The 15176-nt window shown below is 36.9% G+C and overlaps 4 protein-coding genes across 5 annotated transcripts in view; 3 read left to right on the top strand and 1 right to left on the bottom strand.

Annotated features, from left to right (window-relative positions):
* LOC106307402 (probable LRR receptor-like serine/threonine-protein kinase At4g36180) overlaps nucleotides 1-2866 on the top strand; it is a 10557-nt gene extending 7691 nt beyond the window's left edge. The window contains exons 2-3 of one of the 2 annotated variants that reach the window (XM_013744350.1): nucleotides 396-464; nucleotides 649-2866. In XM_013744350.1, the coding sequence (XP_013599804.1) occupies nucleotides 396-464; nucleotides 649-2765 (2186 nt within the window). In that variant the 3' untranslated portion in view covers nucleotides 2766-2866. Of the gene's footprint in view, nucleotides 1-395; nucleotides 465-573 lie in introns of both variants that reach the window. The other variant, XM_013744349.1, reaches the window with a different exon arrangement.
* Nucleotides 2867-3050: 184 nt separating this feature from the next.
* Nucleotides 3051-3870, top strand: LOC106307403 (ras-related protein RABA2b). The gene is made up of 2 exons (XM_013744351.1): nucleotides 3051-3277; nucleotides 3364-3870. Exons 1-2 carry the CDS (start codon nucleotides 3113-3115, stop codon nucleotides 3841-3843), a joined length of 645 nt encoding a protein of 214 aa, XP_013599805.1. The 5' UTR covers nucleotides 3051-3112; the 3' UTR covers nucleotides 3844-3870.
* Nucleotides 3871-4503: 633 nt separating this feature from the next.
* LOC106310476 (methylsterol monooxygenase 2-2-like) lies at nucleotides 4504-7310 on the top strand. The gene is given in 8 exon segments (XM_013747711.1): nucleotides 4504-4644; nucleotides 5248-5385; nucleotides 5989-6134; nucleotides 6339-6458; nucleotides 6530-6742; nucleotides 6833-6913; nucleotides 6993-7041; nucleotides 7043-7310. Coding segments are annotated over 8 exon segments (801 nt in total). The 5' UTR covers nucleotides 4504-4614; the 3' UTR covers nucleotides 7067-7310.
* A 1587-nt stretch (nucleotides 7311-8897) lies between these two features.
* Nucleotides 8898-11140, bottom strand: LOC106308242 (protein phosphatase 2C 3-like). Its single transcript, XM_013745383.1, has 3 exons — nucleotides 10562-11140; nucleotides 10159-10470; nucleotides 8898-9721 (listed from the first exon to the last, which is right to left on the bottom strand). Exons 1-3 carry the CDS (start codon nucleotides 11063-11065, stop codon nucleotides 9227-9229), a joined length of 1311 nt encoding a protein of 436 aa, XP_013600837.1. The 5' UTR covers nucleotides 11066-11140; the 3' UTR covers nucleotides 8898-9226.
* Between the last annotated feature and the right edge of the window lie 4036 nt (nucleotides 11141-15176).

The raw sequence follows: 15176 nt of genomic DNA, 5'->3' as shown, positions 1-15176 counted from the left end.
CTAAGGCAGATGATTTTCTCCACTTTGTTGAGTTTGCTGTTGAATGCTTCTCTCCAGGATGATCGTACCCACGTCCTTCTCATGAACATGAGACCATGTACTCTCAGTTTAACATCCTTCTGGTCAGGTGGACGTGTGGTTTGGTCCCCATACTCATTCTCAAGCTTTGGCATCTTTTTAACCACAGCAAGTTTCTGTTTTGTTGATCTCAGCTGGTTCTGATCAGTTATGGGCCTGATCAAGGGCGTGTTACCTCCTGTTTCTCCTCTATTTTTGCTGCAGATACTCAACATCACACCAATTCTAGATACTGTTTGGTTTGCTGAATATTTCTTGTTACTGGTGAATGCAAGAGATTAATATTATCTGTTTATTATCTGTCCTTTCAATTGCAGGTGCAGTGCTTCCTTCATCTTTACACGTACTGGATCTTGCAGAAAATCAACTATCATCGAGCCCAAAAGGTTAAATATTACAAACCGTTTCTCTATTATCTTTCTCCATCTTTACAAATCAGTCTCAGTGTGATCATCCTCTAACAAGTCTTATTTTGACTAATTTCTGGCTATTTAGAGATTTGCACATTAATGAATCTTCGAGAGCTGAATTTAAGATCCAATGCTTTGACAAATCTTCCTTATTGTCTAGCTAACTTAAGCCGTCTTCGAACTCTTGATCTATCGGGAAACCAAATGAATGGAGACTTGTCTTCCTTTGTATCTGGTCTACCATCAGCGCTTGAGTACTTGTCCCTGTTGGATAATGACTTCAACGGTTCGTTCTGCTTCAGTTCACTAGCAAATCACACAAGACTCACAGTATTCATGCTGTCATCGAAAGTTGGTATGATCCAAGCTCAGGCTGAGACCTCCTGGTTTCCACCGTTTCAGTTGAAGATGCTAAAGCTAAAGAACTTCAATCTTGGCAGCACGATTCCTAGCTTCCTTGCTCATCAACATGACTTACGCCTCATTCATATTACTTATAGCCAGTTGAAAGTACCCTTTCCTGGTTGGCTTGTGCAGAATAATACAAGGCTGGAGTCTATTATACTGAACAACAATTTGTTGACAGAGCTTCGACTACCTAGGCTTGTTCATGGCCTACAATATCTTGATATCTCCAGTAATAGGATATACGATTCAATTCCAGAAGACATAGGGATTGTTTTTCCACATCTGAAGTTTATGAACTTTTCTTCAAATCATAATCGTGGAACCATTCCATCTTCATTGGGCGAGATGAAAAGTCTATACTTCTTGGACATGTCTTATAATCGTCTATATGGTCAGCTACCCAAAACTTTTTTTCGTGGTTGCTACTCGCTGACGTATCTGAGGCTCTCCAATAACCAACTCCAGGGGAAAGTATTTCCGAGCCATGCAAATCTTACTAGTTTAGTTAGGTTGTTTCTTGATGGCAACCGTTTTGATGGGAGTCTCGAAAAAGGTTTGTTGAACTCAAAGACTCTTGAACTGTTGGACGTATCAGATAATAGCTTTTCCGGCACACTTCCATATTGGATTGGTAAAATCTCAAACCTATCTTTTCTATACATGAGGGGAAACAAGCTAAAAGGTCAGGTGCCTCATCAACTACAAAATCTACAGCTTGTGGTTTTAGACATGTCAAACAACAGATTTTCTGGTTTCATTCCAGGGTATTTTAATGTTTTGTCTCTCAGAGAATTAAGGCTAGATAGCAATGAGTTCATGGGCCCAGTTCCGAGCTATTTATTCAAGTCTAAGGTATTACAGGTGCTCGATTTGCGGCACAACAGTCTTTCTGGAATGATTCTGAATACTACTATTGGAAATACATCCGACTTAGTAGCTCTTCTTCTAGGGAATAATAGCTTTCAGACTCATATCCCTGACAAAATATGTCAGCTAAGTAAAGTTGGTCTCTTGGACTTATCTCACAACAAATTCAAAGGCGCCATACCCTCATGTTTTGGTAAAATGCCTTTTGGTGCCCAACCATACGACGACCTTACATTCGGTCCATATGGTTACACACAACAATTGGCATTCTTCCAAAGTTGGAGCTATACATCAGCTCTTGACCTTCTTGATAACGAAGTAGAGGTTGACTACGAGTCAATAGCAGAATTTGTAGCGAATTTTTTATCGAAAAGCAGATATGAAACATATCAAGGTGATATTCTTCGATATATGTATGGTTTGGATTTGTCAAGCAACCAATTATCCGGTGAGATTCCAGTTGAAGTTTGGGATCTTAAGATCATCAGATCCCTGAATTTTTCGAGCAACCGCCTCATCGGCTCCATACCAGATAGCATTTCAAAGCTGGAGAATTTGGAGAGTTTGGATTTATCTAACAACAAGTTACATGGAAACATCCCTCCTCAGCTAGCTGATCTCAACAGTTTAGGAGTCTTCAATATCTCATTTAACAATTTTTCAGGTGAAATCCCTTTCAAAGCCCATCTTATGACCTTTGACGAAAAGAGTTACAGAGGCAATCCTCATCTCTGTGGAATTCCTACCAATAAAAGTTGCAACCTCGAGGGAGCCACAGAGACAAGTGCATCAAAGCGGGCCACAGAGGAAGAAGAAGAAGGTGATGGTGTGATAGATATGGTGTGGTTTTATTGGACTTGTGGTGCAGTCTACATCACCACATCATTGGCTTTGTTTGCGTTTCTATGCATAGACTCACGTTGGTCACGTGAATGGTTTTATCGTGTTGATGTATTGGTTCATCATCTTCAACGCTTCAAGGATGGCTTCATCTGCAACTGAGCCTAAGGTGCACTATTACCATACATTCCTCTTTATATAGAAAGAAAGATCTGTCATGTTTGGTGTTATTTATGTTGTATTATGTTTGAATATGGACAATCTAAATAATAATTTTTAAAATTAAAATATAAATAAAAATGTGTGTTTCCGTCTTCACCTCGTGAGCACAGAGAAAATAGAAAAGAAGCGTAAAACAAAACGTTTCTATTATCGTTCCTTGTGGCTTACTCAAGAGGTAAAACATTCTAATTCTAGGGTTTCGATTTACGCCTTAGATTCCTTTGATATCTCTCTCTCCCTCCTTCGACATACACAGGTTGATCCATACGCTAGCATTTGAGAATACAATGGCGAATAGATTAGACAATGAGTACGATTACTTGTTCAAGATCGTCCTAATCGGTGACTCCGGTGTTGGCAAATCCAACATTCTCTCCAGATTCACCAGAAACGAGTTCTGTCTCGAATCCAAATCCACCATTGGCGTTGAATTCGCCACCAGGACACTACAGGTGATAAGCGTTTTCAGATTCAAACATTGCTTCTTGTTGTTTTTGTTAGATCAGATCTGAAGATGATCATGTATCTGTTTTAATAGGTTGAAGGCAAAACAGTGAAGGCTCAGATATGGGACACAGCAGGACAAGAGCGTTACCGGGCCATCACAAGCGCTTACTACAGAGGAGCCGTTGGAGCTCTTCTCGTCTACGACATCACCAAGAGACAAACCTTCGAGAATGTGCTGAGGTGGTTACACGAGCTCAGGGACCACGCTGACTCCAACATTGTGATCATGATGGCTGGAAACAAATCAGATCTAAACCACCTGAGATCCGTTGCCGATGAGGATGGTCGGTCTCTGGCTGAGAAGGAAGGTTTGTCGTTTCTCGAGACGTCTGCGTTAGAAGCGAGTAACATAGAGAAAGCGTTTCAGACTATATTGTCTGAGATTTATCATATCATAAGTAAGAAAGCGTTGGCGGCACAAGAAGCTGCGGGTAATCTTCCGGGGCAAGGAACTGCTATTAACATATCGGAGTCATCTGTAGATAACAAAAAAGGTTGCTGTTCTAATTAGTTATTATTGACTAATCAATCATTTAATTGCACGTTTGATTTCAAGAATTATATTATTTTGATCTTCAACCAGTTTTTTTTTTTGGTTTTCTTGGCTTAATTTCAGCAAGTATAGCATTTACCTTTTTTTATTTCAGTTCTTTGTTTTGTTGGTACTGGATTTATGTTACAAAAGCTTGTTTAGCTGTATTGAAACTGTGATCATTTCACACCATTTTTCCCAAAAAAAGGAAGATCATTGTTTGTGTGTTGTTCTGTCTAAAAATGTCATGCACACACATTCACAGGTAAGCTGATTAAACATGCAGTGTTACATGGTGATCATTCATTGGTGCTCCTTGTGATAAGTTCATGGCTGGATCAGTTTATATGTTATTTGATCATTGGAACCAAGAGTGCAAATCAAATAACACTCTACTCATAGGAAATCCAGGGACAATGATCATGAGTTGATGATGGTGATCATTTCACGCCAAAGGCACAAAAAAAATTTCCATCGGATCCTCAAAACATTAAAACAAGTGGTGGAAATAAATCTCATATATAAGAACTATATATCATAAGAAAATAAAAATTGAGAAGTGGAGGGTGATGGATGCGCACGAGGGGGGGTGTGAGCATTTACTAAGGCTGAAAAGAAGGCCCGCTTCAGGCTCAGATAGAGAGAAAGGGGGCCTAAAGAGATTCTTTCTTTTTTAAAGAGGAAGTTGAGTGACAGTCTGTTTGTTCGTTCCACTCGTGGCCTCCCTCTCTCTCTCACAGAGATCCATCAATGGCTTCCCTCGTCGAATCCGGGTGGCAGGTACTCTTCTCCATTCTCCTCCTGTTTCCTCCATTCCTCGTTTTCGTCGATTACTACGATTTCCTCTTTGTTTTCTCCGTCTCAGCTGACTTCACTTTGGCTACATTGTGCGTTTGATTCCACTTAGCTTGTTGTGATTGTTTGATTCATTGGATTATATGTTGTTTCGTGTCGATTGCAGCAATGTGGTTAGATCTGAATGCTAGTTACTAAATCACGTAGAAATTATGAGCTTATTTCCAGGTTGGAGCTTTGTATGTGGTTTAGTATACTATTGAATCTGAACCTAGACGCGTTAATGATATATATTGAGAGAGAGCTTCGATTCATATGATCAGTACTTCTTCTGCTATTACTGACGTTTATTTTGGCGTGAGTCTGAATTTGACTATGTCACGTTGAAAAAACTATGAGCGTTTTTTCCGGTTGGAGCTTAGGGGTACTATTGAATCTGGACCTACACGAATGAATGATGTATATATATTGAGAGAGAGAGAGAGAGAGAGAGAGAGAGAGAGAGACGCATGATTGAATAACAGTGCTTATTCTGCTATTATTACCTTCAGAATATGACTGATCTTATCTTTTTTTTTTTGGTTGCAGTACCTTGTGACACATTTTAGCGACTTTCAACTGGCCTGCATAGGGAGCTTTCTCCTCCACGAAAGCGTCTTCTTCCTATCTGGCCTCCCTTTCATTTTTCTCGAAAGACAAGGCTTTCTCTCCAAGTACAAAATTCAGGTCATTCTTTTCTCAATTTATGAACTTATAGCTTTGCCTGATCTTTTCAATAGGATCTTGTAGAGTGTAAAAATCACCAAGGATTTGGTTTTTGGTTCAAGATGAAACAATCAAGTTAGCTCACTAGTACGATAAAAAAAAAGTTAGCTCACTAGTCTATTTTTTTATTCTTTACTTTTGGCTACAAAGGTTACACACTTGATGTAAAAAAAAGTTTTTTTGATGAATAAAATTTAACATTCATTCAAAAATAAAAATAAATAAATAAATCACCAAGGATTCAAGGCTCTACAAGATCCGAGTAATTTGTAGCCAAAAGTAAAGAATAAAAAATTACACTAGTGAGCTAACTTGATTGTTTCATCCTGAACCAAACCAAATTCTTGGTGATTTAACGATTTGGTCTGGTTCAAGATGAAACAGTCAAGTTAGCTCACTAGTCTATTTTTTAGGCTACGAGGTTACACACTCAATATAAAAAAAAGGTTTCTTTCATGAATAAAATTTAACATTCAAAAAAATAAATAAATAAATCACCAAGGATTCAGTCACTTGTAAAATTGTTTTGCTTCTGAAAGCTCATACCTTACTTTTATGATGCAGACAAAAAACAACACACCTGCAGCTCAAGGAAAATGTATCACACGCCTCTTGCTTTATCATTTCTGCGTCAACTTGCCCCTCATGATGGCCTCATATCCTGTCTTCACTGCCATGGGAATGCGAAGCTCTTTTCCTCTGCCGTCCTGGTATTATCATCAGGTTCTTTAGTGCTGAATTCTTTTTTTTTCCCTTTGGGTTCTCATGTTGAACTCTTCGAATTGGCAAATTCATAAGAAATAAATGAATAGTGTCAGTGTGTTGATGAGCATTATGAAAAGAACCTGAGCTTATGTTTGATCAGGTATATTATTAATATAAGACCCTTTTTTTTGGTGATGCTCCTCCTGCAGGAAAGAAGTGTCTGGCCAGATATTATTCTACTTCATCATTGAGGATTTTGTTTTCTATTGGGGTCATCGGATCTTGCACTCAAAATGGCTCTACAAGAACGTTCACAGTGTGCATCATGAGTAAGTTTCAATTGTTCACATTATCTAGTTTAGAGAGATTCTGAAACAGCAACCGTTTTATGATATCTCAGATATGCCACACCATTTGGTTTGACATCAGAGTATGCTCACCCAGCTGAGATTTTATTCCTGGGTTTTGCTACCATAGTCGGTCCAGCACTCACCGGGCCCCACTTGATTACTCTCTGGTTATGGATGGTGCTGAGAGTGCTTGAGACCGTTGAGGCACACTGTGGCTATCATTTCCCATGGAGCCTCTCTAATTTTCTTCCTCTTTACGGAGGGTAAGATCACACATCTAGTCAACTCTCTTGAACTCAAACCTATAATAGATTTTTGTTAATTTAATATTTTTTTTGTCTATTTGGTTACAGTGCTGACTTCCATGACTACCATCACCGACTGCTCTACACAAAGTCTGGAAACTACTCTTCAACTTTTGTGTATATGGACTGGTAAAACCTCTGACCTATTATTATCTCTTTGCTTATTTTTGGAAAGAAAGAGATCTTAACAATTTGACTTGTTCTTCAGGATCTTTGGTACCCATAAGGGTTACAGAAGACTGAAGTCTCTTAAAGAAAAACAGTGACCTGAAACAAACGTGAAATCTGGATTGCCGAGTACATTTGTAGCTAGAAATGTGGATTTGCTGAGTGTCCGTTTGCATCTGTGTGGAGGTTTTTTATTCTGCAACCTCGTCTTCTCTTCCATTCTTCCTTCCATTTTGCTGCACCTGTTGTTATGTCTTAGTTTGTTATGTTGTGTCTAGTATTGCTACAAATGTGGCATTGTTGAATAACATTTGGTACTTCAATTCTCGGAGTAGCTAAACTAGTATGTGTGTTGGCAGGGGCGGATCTAGTTGTATAGAAGATGGGGCACTTGCCCCATACTAATTTTATAAATTTTTGTTTGTAACATAATTTTGAGTACGTGAATCAAGCTTATTTGGTTAAATCATAAATGAGGTCAATGGTGTCACACACTTCACGTTTGACCAAATTATCACCCGTATTTTATCTTATTTATTTTGTTGTTGTCAAATTTAGTGTGTGCAATTACTCTTTATTTGTCAAATGTCTGATTTCATATTTAATTCTTCTCATTTCTTGTTCTCTTAAAATTTATTAAATTTGTTATACATGTCTAATATGTTCAGCTTTGCACTATAAATATCAATTTTGAATTTCCAATTACTTATTTTGTACTCCTTCTATTTCTAGAAAATAAATATTTTCTGCTTTATACATATTAAAAGCATTAAATCTGATAATAAATATATTATTTTATTTGATTAACTATTCAGTGATTTAATATGTTTTCTAAGAGTTTATAATTTACTATTATTAACTCATATAATATGCATTAAAAACTTAATATATATATATATCTTTTAAAGATAAACGTTTTAACTTTTGTAAAAAAAAATTGAAAAATAATTAATATTTAATTAGTTAAAATATTTACTGTAAAAATATAATAATTTATAATCATACCATAAAACTGTCTAATTGTTTTAATTAAATTATATATTTGTGCCCCATATAAAATATATTTCTAGATCCGCCTCTTTTCTAGATTCGCCCCTGTGTGTCGGGCAATCGAAGCATTTGGTACGAGTCACCTATTTGATTTGTAGCTTAATGTTACTCTTGCCCAAATTTAATTTAGCCCACACGTATTTATCCGAAATGTATTGGGTGGGTTCGGCCCGGTCCGTTTGAGATTCACTGGGAAAAGTAGTTTGTACTTTGTAACATCGTTTTCATTTTGGTAAATTTCTAAGACCAGGATTATCGGGAGGGGAATGGGGTTTTTAGTGGAATTTTTAGGTGGGGGCCACAGAAAAGGGAAAAATCGGTCACATGGAAGCCAAAATAAGTACCGCAGTTTGGTGAGTTTTTCAACTGTTTGCGGACCCTATTGACACGTAACGGCCCGCAATTGGTTGGTATTTAATTTTTTTTTTTTTACCTAGACAAAAAAAAAAAAAAAAAAACCCACGTGGGGTTTCAGCGTTAATGGTGCTCTAACGGGACAGGTAACTTATCTTGACATTCGATCTGATCAGTCATCATGTATAAATAAAACACTCTTAGGTTATAGATGAATCAGTTATCAATCACACGTAGTGATCATGTACAAGATAAAACATTAGATCAATCAGTTATCAATCACCCAACACCGACACGTACCAATGTGCATACGATATTATGTGCATGGCCCTTTTGGTGGTGGGTCACGTCCTTTTGGTGGTGTAGGGTTACCATTTTGGACACGTCCATACTCTCTACCCAATTATCCTCTACTCTTCCTTTCCGTGAGATTTCGAATTTCTCCTACACAAAGACTAAACGTGTTTATCAACAAAAGAAAATTCCCGTTGCTGTCCGAAAGTATAACACGCGTACGCGAATGAATGGTTTTGTCTAAAAGTAAACAGAAAATATGTACATGCTTTTTTATTTATTGAATTTTGAACTGATTCCACCAAGACAGGTGGTGACACATCCCGTCTTCCTTTTTTGTTTGTCTATTACACAAAACGAAAAAGGCAACAAAAAGATGGTTCAGAACAAACCATACCACCCCGGTTTAACCGTTCTTGATTAACCGAGTTTTTGTTTTTCAACTAATGCATTCTCTCTTTTTGGGTTGGGAGAAGATCTAATCTGAGATGCGATGCCTTCGTCCCAAAATGAAACCTCCAAAAACAAAAGAATCATATTTAAAGAAGAAAAGACGGTGGGGTGATGAGATTAGTGTCAAGCAACGTGTTTTTTTCTTCTTCTGCTGAGTTCAATAACAACAACGCTTACGTTATCGCAACTATGCTTCGCTAACGCTAGCTTCGTCAGCAACACTGACGCCTCCGTACATGCTTTGTCCGTGATCTCTCCTCTCTTCCCGTTCTTCCTTGACCCCACCGCCTTCTCTTCCTTCCTTTCTTCACACTCCGTAGCTTCTCTCCGCCTTCCTCCTCCACGTCCACCTTTTTTGTTAAGATACATTTGCACCGTCGCACACGCCGCCTCGTTCGTTACTACGTCCCATAGCCCATCGCTAGCTAGAATCATAAACTCATCTTCTTCGGTACGATCAGTCACCGTAACTTCCGGCTCCGAGCTCACGTACGGCTTCAAGTAGTTGTCTCCAATGGCTCGTGACGTGGCTAAAACGCCCAAGACTCTTGGACCATCCCAGTATATCACTCTCCCTCCTGCTTCTTGGATCCGATCCAACTCGTCCGGACGATCCGGCTGTTTATTTCAAACGTAAAACCAGATCAGTTCAATCCAACAAGATCGTTTGACACAATGTTCTTAAAAACCATTATAGCATAATGATTTTTCTTAACGATCTTATAAAAAAACAGGTTTAGATATTGAAAAAATCGGTTTAAACACCCACCTAATCAATAATTCTCTATAAATATTTATAAAGCCACTAATTACCACCTAATTACCATAATCAATAATTTTCTATAATTTTTTTATAAAACACATAACTATCGCCTAATTACCATAATCAATAATTTTCTTTAAATTTTTATAACGCATAGTTACCAATTACCACCTAATTACCGTCTAGCTAATTCTTGAACATTGGTTTTAGATTTCTTGAACATTAGTTTTACGTATCAAATTCTCGATCGAGAGAGAGAGAGAGAGAGAGAGAGAGAGAGAGAGAGACTGACCTTGTGATCTGTAGATAGAGGAACTGGTTTTCCATTCCGACAAAGAACTGCTCTAGAATCGCCGCAGTTCGCTACAATGATCTTCTCGGGGGTAATGACGGAGACAACAGCGGTGGATCCGACAGCGTCGCAGTTTGGTGTTTGAAGCTCGCACTTGCAGTTAGCGCTCATCACGGTTTCCTCCCAACGAACAGCTTCCTTGTCCATGCGCGTGAAGCTACGCTCCATCATCTTCTTCCACTCTTCGTTCTTGTCCGCGAGCGCTTCCTCTTGCACTAGCTCGTGAAGCCTCTCTTTACATCTCGAAGCAACCTAAACACGACGTCGTAATAAATAAATCCAATCAGTCTAACCGCTAATATTCAAATATTTACAAGAGAGATTTGTGAAAACGGCGTCGTACGTGAGAACAGCCATGACCGTCGTAAATTCCAAAATAGTGCCATCTCGCTCGAGAAAACTCCGTTTGCTTCCGAACAAAAGAAGGATGAATCGCAACCGTATCCTCCATATCTCTTCTTCTACCGCACACTGATGCGACGCCGTATCTAGGCCTCGCATCCGTCTCTCTCACCGTTTTCTTATACGGAACACCTCCAGTAACCGATGAATTTTCGCCGGAGATATTGTTTTCATCTCTCCTAATCTCCCCATCAAGTAATAAACTCTCGACTCCTTCTGAACAACCTTCAGCCGAGCTCCTAGGAGGCGATGCACAGTTCATAAAATCGTACTCCTCTTGTTTATTACGCTTATAGATCCCCTCTGTATCTTCCACCGCCGGGGTCTGTTTCATCTCTGACGGAGACATCCTGCATCGCTGAACTCCGATCCTCCGCCTCCTACTCGACCACGACGGCCTCGTTTCACAAGACAACGCGTCATCCTCGTAACAAATATCAGACATCACACAAAAAAGATATTTCTTCTGAGAATGAATGAATCTGTTTTTTTTTTTCTTACAGAAGAGTCGAATAGTGTTTTGATTATATATATAAAAATCAGCGTTACACGTTACACGGCGCGAACCATTTATACACCCACGCGCCTACCGCTTCACAAACATTTTTTAAATTCCTTTTTTTTTCTTAATTGTTTTCTATTTCCACTTTTCACTTTGATTTTTCTTCCCCTCCCTGCCTTCAATCGGGACCGTTGATATGTCACGGTGCTGCTTAAAAATGGACCACGTAAGCATCACGATCAGGTACGAAGATTATACGTTGTCCAATGAGAATTGAACAGAGAAGGGCCAAGAGGAAGTTCCTTTCGCGCCACGATTTTGGTCCACAATTTTTTTCTCTACGAATTGTCTCTCTGTCCCAAAAGATGAAATATCTAATCAACATAACACTATTATTAATTTAAAAATAATTTCATTACGTTAAATTTTGGATTGTGTTTAACCTTAATTTGAACTTATTTAGCTTTTTTTTTGTCGACATTTCAGGACTTATTTAGCTATGTCATCTTTTTTTAAGCTAACTAACTATGTAAATTTATACGGCTAATATTGTGACATTAGTTATATAATAACTAGAGTTAGGTTACATTAGACGCGTTAACTTTCATCTGAACATTTATATGTGTTGTTCTTTTAAGAAATATTAGTTATTAACATCGAACAAAGGAAAAGATTTATTTTATGCTCCGAACCATTTGTAAGTCTGTAAATCAAGACAAGTGTGATGTTGCGTTTGTTGGATTTTGACATGTATATTTGGAGGGCTCGCTGAAAAATTGATGCATCTATGAAGAAATGTTCTATTTGATCTTCATATTTTGCATTTTCAAACTATCACCAGTATCTTGCATTGTCACAAATGATATAGTAGCAATGGAAACAGTTTGGTATATGTTTTACTCAGCTAAAAACGTTCTTAATTATGAATGTCTCGGTTGAAATGTGCTTTGGATTTATTAGCCAAGAGCGTTGTTAAGCTGTTTTCAGACACTATTGCTGTCATCTAGAGTAAGACTAATGTAGTATTGCCAACAAATCATGTACTCTGAACGTTGCTAATAATAAAACAGAATACCGCATTTTGCTACAGAAGATTCATGCGGAAATCGAGATGCATACAAATTTCCAGTCATAACAAATGCTTTTGACTAACAACGATCATGAATTATTATTTTTGTTAGAATTTCAAAGCCGACCACAAAGATTCACCGCATTGCAAAAAGCATTGCGTGTAGCATTGTATACTTGTACTGAATTTAATTCCAAACCTGTCTCCATTAAGTGTATTTGAAATACGCACGAGATCAAAATCAAACAACTAAAAGGACATCTCATCTATTTACACCTGTAAAAGTGTAAAGTTGTGTAGTTACATTCATGATTACCTAACTAATTCTTGAGGATTAAATTAACTAATTAGACAACGAGATCTCACTAGTCACTGTGAAGTCGAAAGTTAGAAAAGAGAGTCCGTATAGAAGACACGTAAACATTTGTCTTGGAATTAGGAGTTATATTAACCGTTAAAGTCCCAAAACAAATTTAAATCAAAACAAGTAAAATGCTTTTGGTGAAGCAGTGGCCCAACCATTTACATTTACGTGACTACGTCTCTCCCTTTGGTTCTATTCCGGCGAGTAGGTCCCTTCATCTTTGAAACGAGAATCTAAAGGACCCCTCCTCTACTTCACCGTACGCGTGTTACAATCGTAGTTACCGTTGAAGTCTCTTAAACAATAAAGCTTTTGATTGAAGTTTAGGTCATCAAGCTGCTTCTTACTCTCTAATGGGGCCTCCTCCGTGAACCCACCTTTCCAACTAAAACTACTATAATTGAATTGACTACCAAACGCTGAAGGCCCTAGAACCATTGGTAAGTGCAAAATCATTCAGTTTCTGTATTTGGAATATAGCGTATGAGTTATCATGATCCTATTATTATTATATGATTCTATAAAGTTGCTACTATTTTACGATAAATATCCAAAATTTAGCGTGCATGGTGACATGCACCTCGACCTAGGCCTACGATACGATACATCCGCGGTGTTCTACTTACGTGGTCATATATACATTTCTTATATTTATTTTTTGTTCAAATATACATTTCTTATATTTTTGCACCACTTCTCGTTGAATTTAAAATACGTTCAACTTTTCAGCTTAACGTATAAATTTTGGAATGAAGTAAAAAAGTTAAGAAAAAGACAAATAACCAATTTACATTAATTACATCGTGACAACTACAAATGTTGGAAGGTCGAGAAGTTGTTTACTCTTTCGGATATACATTACAATTTTTTAATCAAACATGACATTTTTTTTGTGGAATAATTTATTTAGTGATAACCAGCGGTATTAAACTATTAATAGACCATGCTAAACCGTTTGGATTATATATATTCTTAAATACATCACTACATATTAAAATTTTATTTTATCTAAAAAGTATCAATAAAACTATAATCCTCATGAATATAATATATACCTAGTTTAAGTTTACAAGATTCCTGATACGAAATCATAGTTATGTAAAGGGTTATTACATACCTGATGATCGGAGAGATTCATTTTAAAATATTTATGTATACATATATATTATATATATTCTGTACGTGTAAAAATGCAGAAATATATATAGCACCGGATATTAAATCATGCTGTGTTCATTAAGTTAACTGGCCTCAATTATTGATGTATTATCATATGAAATGAAATAACCGATTTTGTAATAGAAAAGATTCAGCTTGCGGACAAAAAATAGGCATGAGGTATATGTCAGAATTGACTACAGGAACTGCAAACTTATGCACGTATATTGCGTAAAGACATATGATTTTTATGGTCTGTAAACCGAATTATTTCGGCTGTAGGACAAAATACTACTTTTTATTTACTTACTTATACAGTGATCCCTTTAGTACGACGGTTACTTTTGGAGTATTTCAAATCGATACTTATCTAAAAACACAACGAAAATATTATACGGTGCCATATCTATTTTAGCTATGAGTTTCAACAAAGTAGTAACACCTTTGCTAAAATCACTAATAATCTTCGAAGAATCGATATAAATCTTACAGTCCACTGACCTTAATTAATTTTGATTTTTCTGCTTTAGCCTTTGTTGCGCCGTATGATTATATATATATATATATATATATATATATATATATATATATGCATGCGCCTAAGAGTACAACCAAAAACATAAGCTCCATCCAAGTGAACATGCAAAAAACATAAGCTCCATCCAAGTGAACATGCAACATCTGTCTAGACATTGAAACTTGCTAATAAAGTTGAATTTTGTTTGTTTGTTTTGGACATTGGACACTGAAATTCTGATTTTTCTGCTTTAGCCTTTGTTGCGTCGTATGGTCAATGTATATGCGTGACTTAGCCTAAGATGACAGCAAAAAACACAAGCTCCATCCAAGTAATCCAAGTGCCATCCCTATCCCAGTTGCATGCCAAATGCCTTGCTAGCTGATTTATTTTCCCTATGTATACACACACTCATAACCGGATATAAAGTTTAAAAAATCATAAAGAAAAATATTTAAAAAGAAAAAAAGAAAAAAATAGTCATAAATATTTTAGATTAATCTTGATAAAAATGATAATTTGGAAATTATGTAACTTACATATAATATCTCTTTAAAATTTGGGAACTTACTGGTAAAACTTTCTTTCTTAAGATAGTAGATGTGTCAAGGTTCGAATATCAGTAGTTGCGGAAAGGGATTTAGCAACTAGTTTTTGTCTCTGAGCCAAAAAGATTATGAGATTCGGTTCAGAACTTTTTGAATTCAAAAAAAAATTGGGGACCAAAGTGAATGTTTTATCCGGAGCCTAGGCCATGCGACACACAACTAATACAATTAACATTTTAAATTTTCTTTTCATAAGTTTAAAATCAATAAAAAAAGAGCTTTTAAATACAACCAACTAAACCAAATATAACCATAAAAATACAAAACCATACTAAACCAATATATTATTAACTAACACACTAATTCATGCCGTCAATGTTTCAAACCTACTAATAGTC

This window comes from Brassica oleracea, chromosome C8 (assembly GCF_000695525.1).
Source record: "Brassica oleracea var. oleracea cultivar TO1000 chromosome C8, BOL, whole genome shotgun sequence".
NCBI classification, from domain to species: Eukaryota; Viridiplantae; Streptophyta; class Magnoliopsida; order Brassicales; family Brassicaceae; genus Brassica; species Brassica oleracea.
The sequence above is the reverse complement of the archived record's forward strand: the minus strand, read 5'-3'. Positions and strand labels throughout refer to the sequence as shown.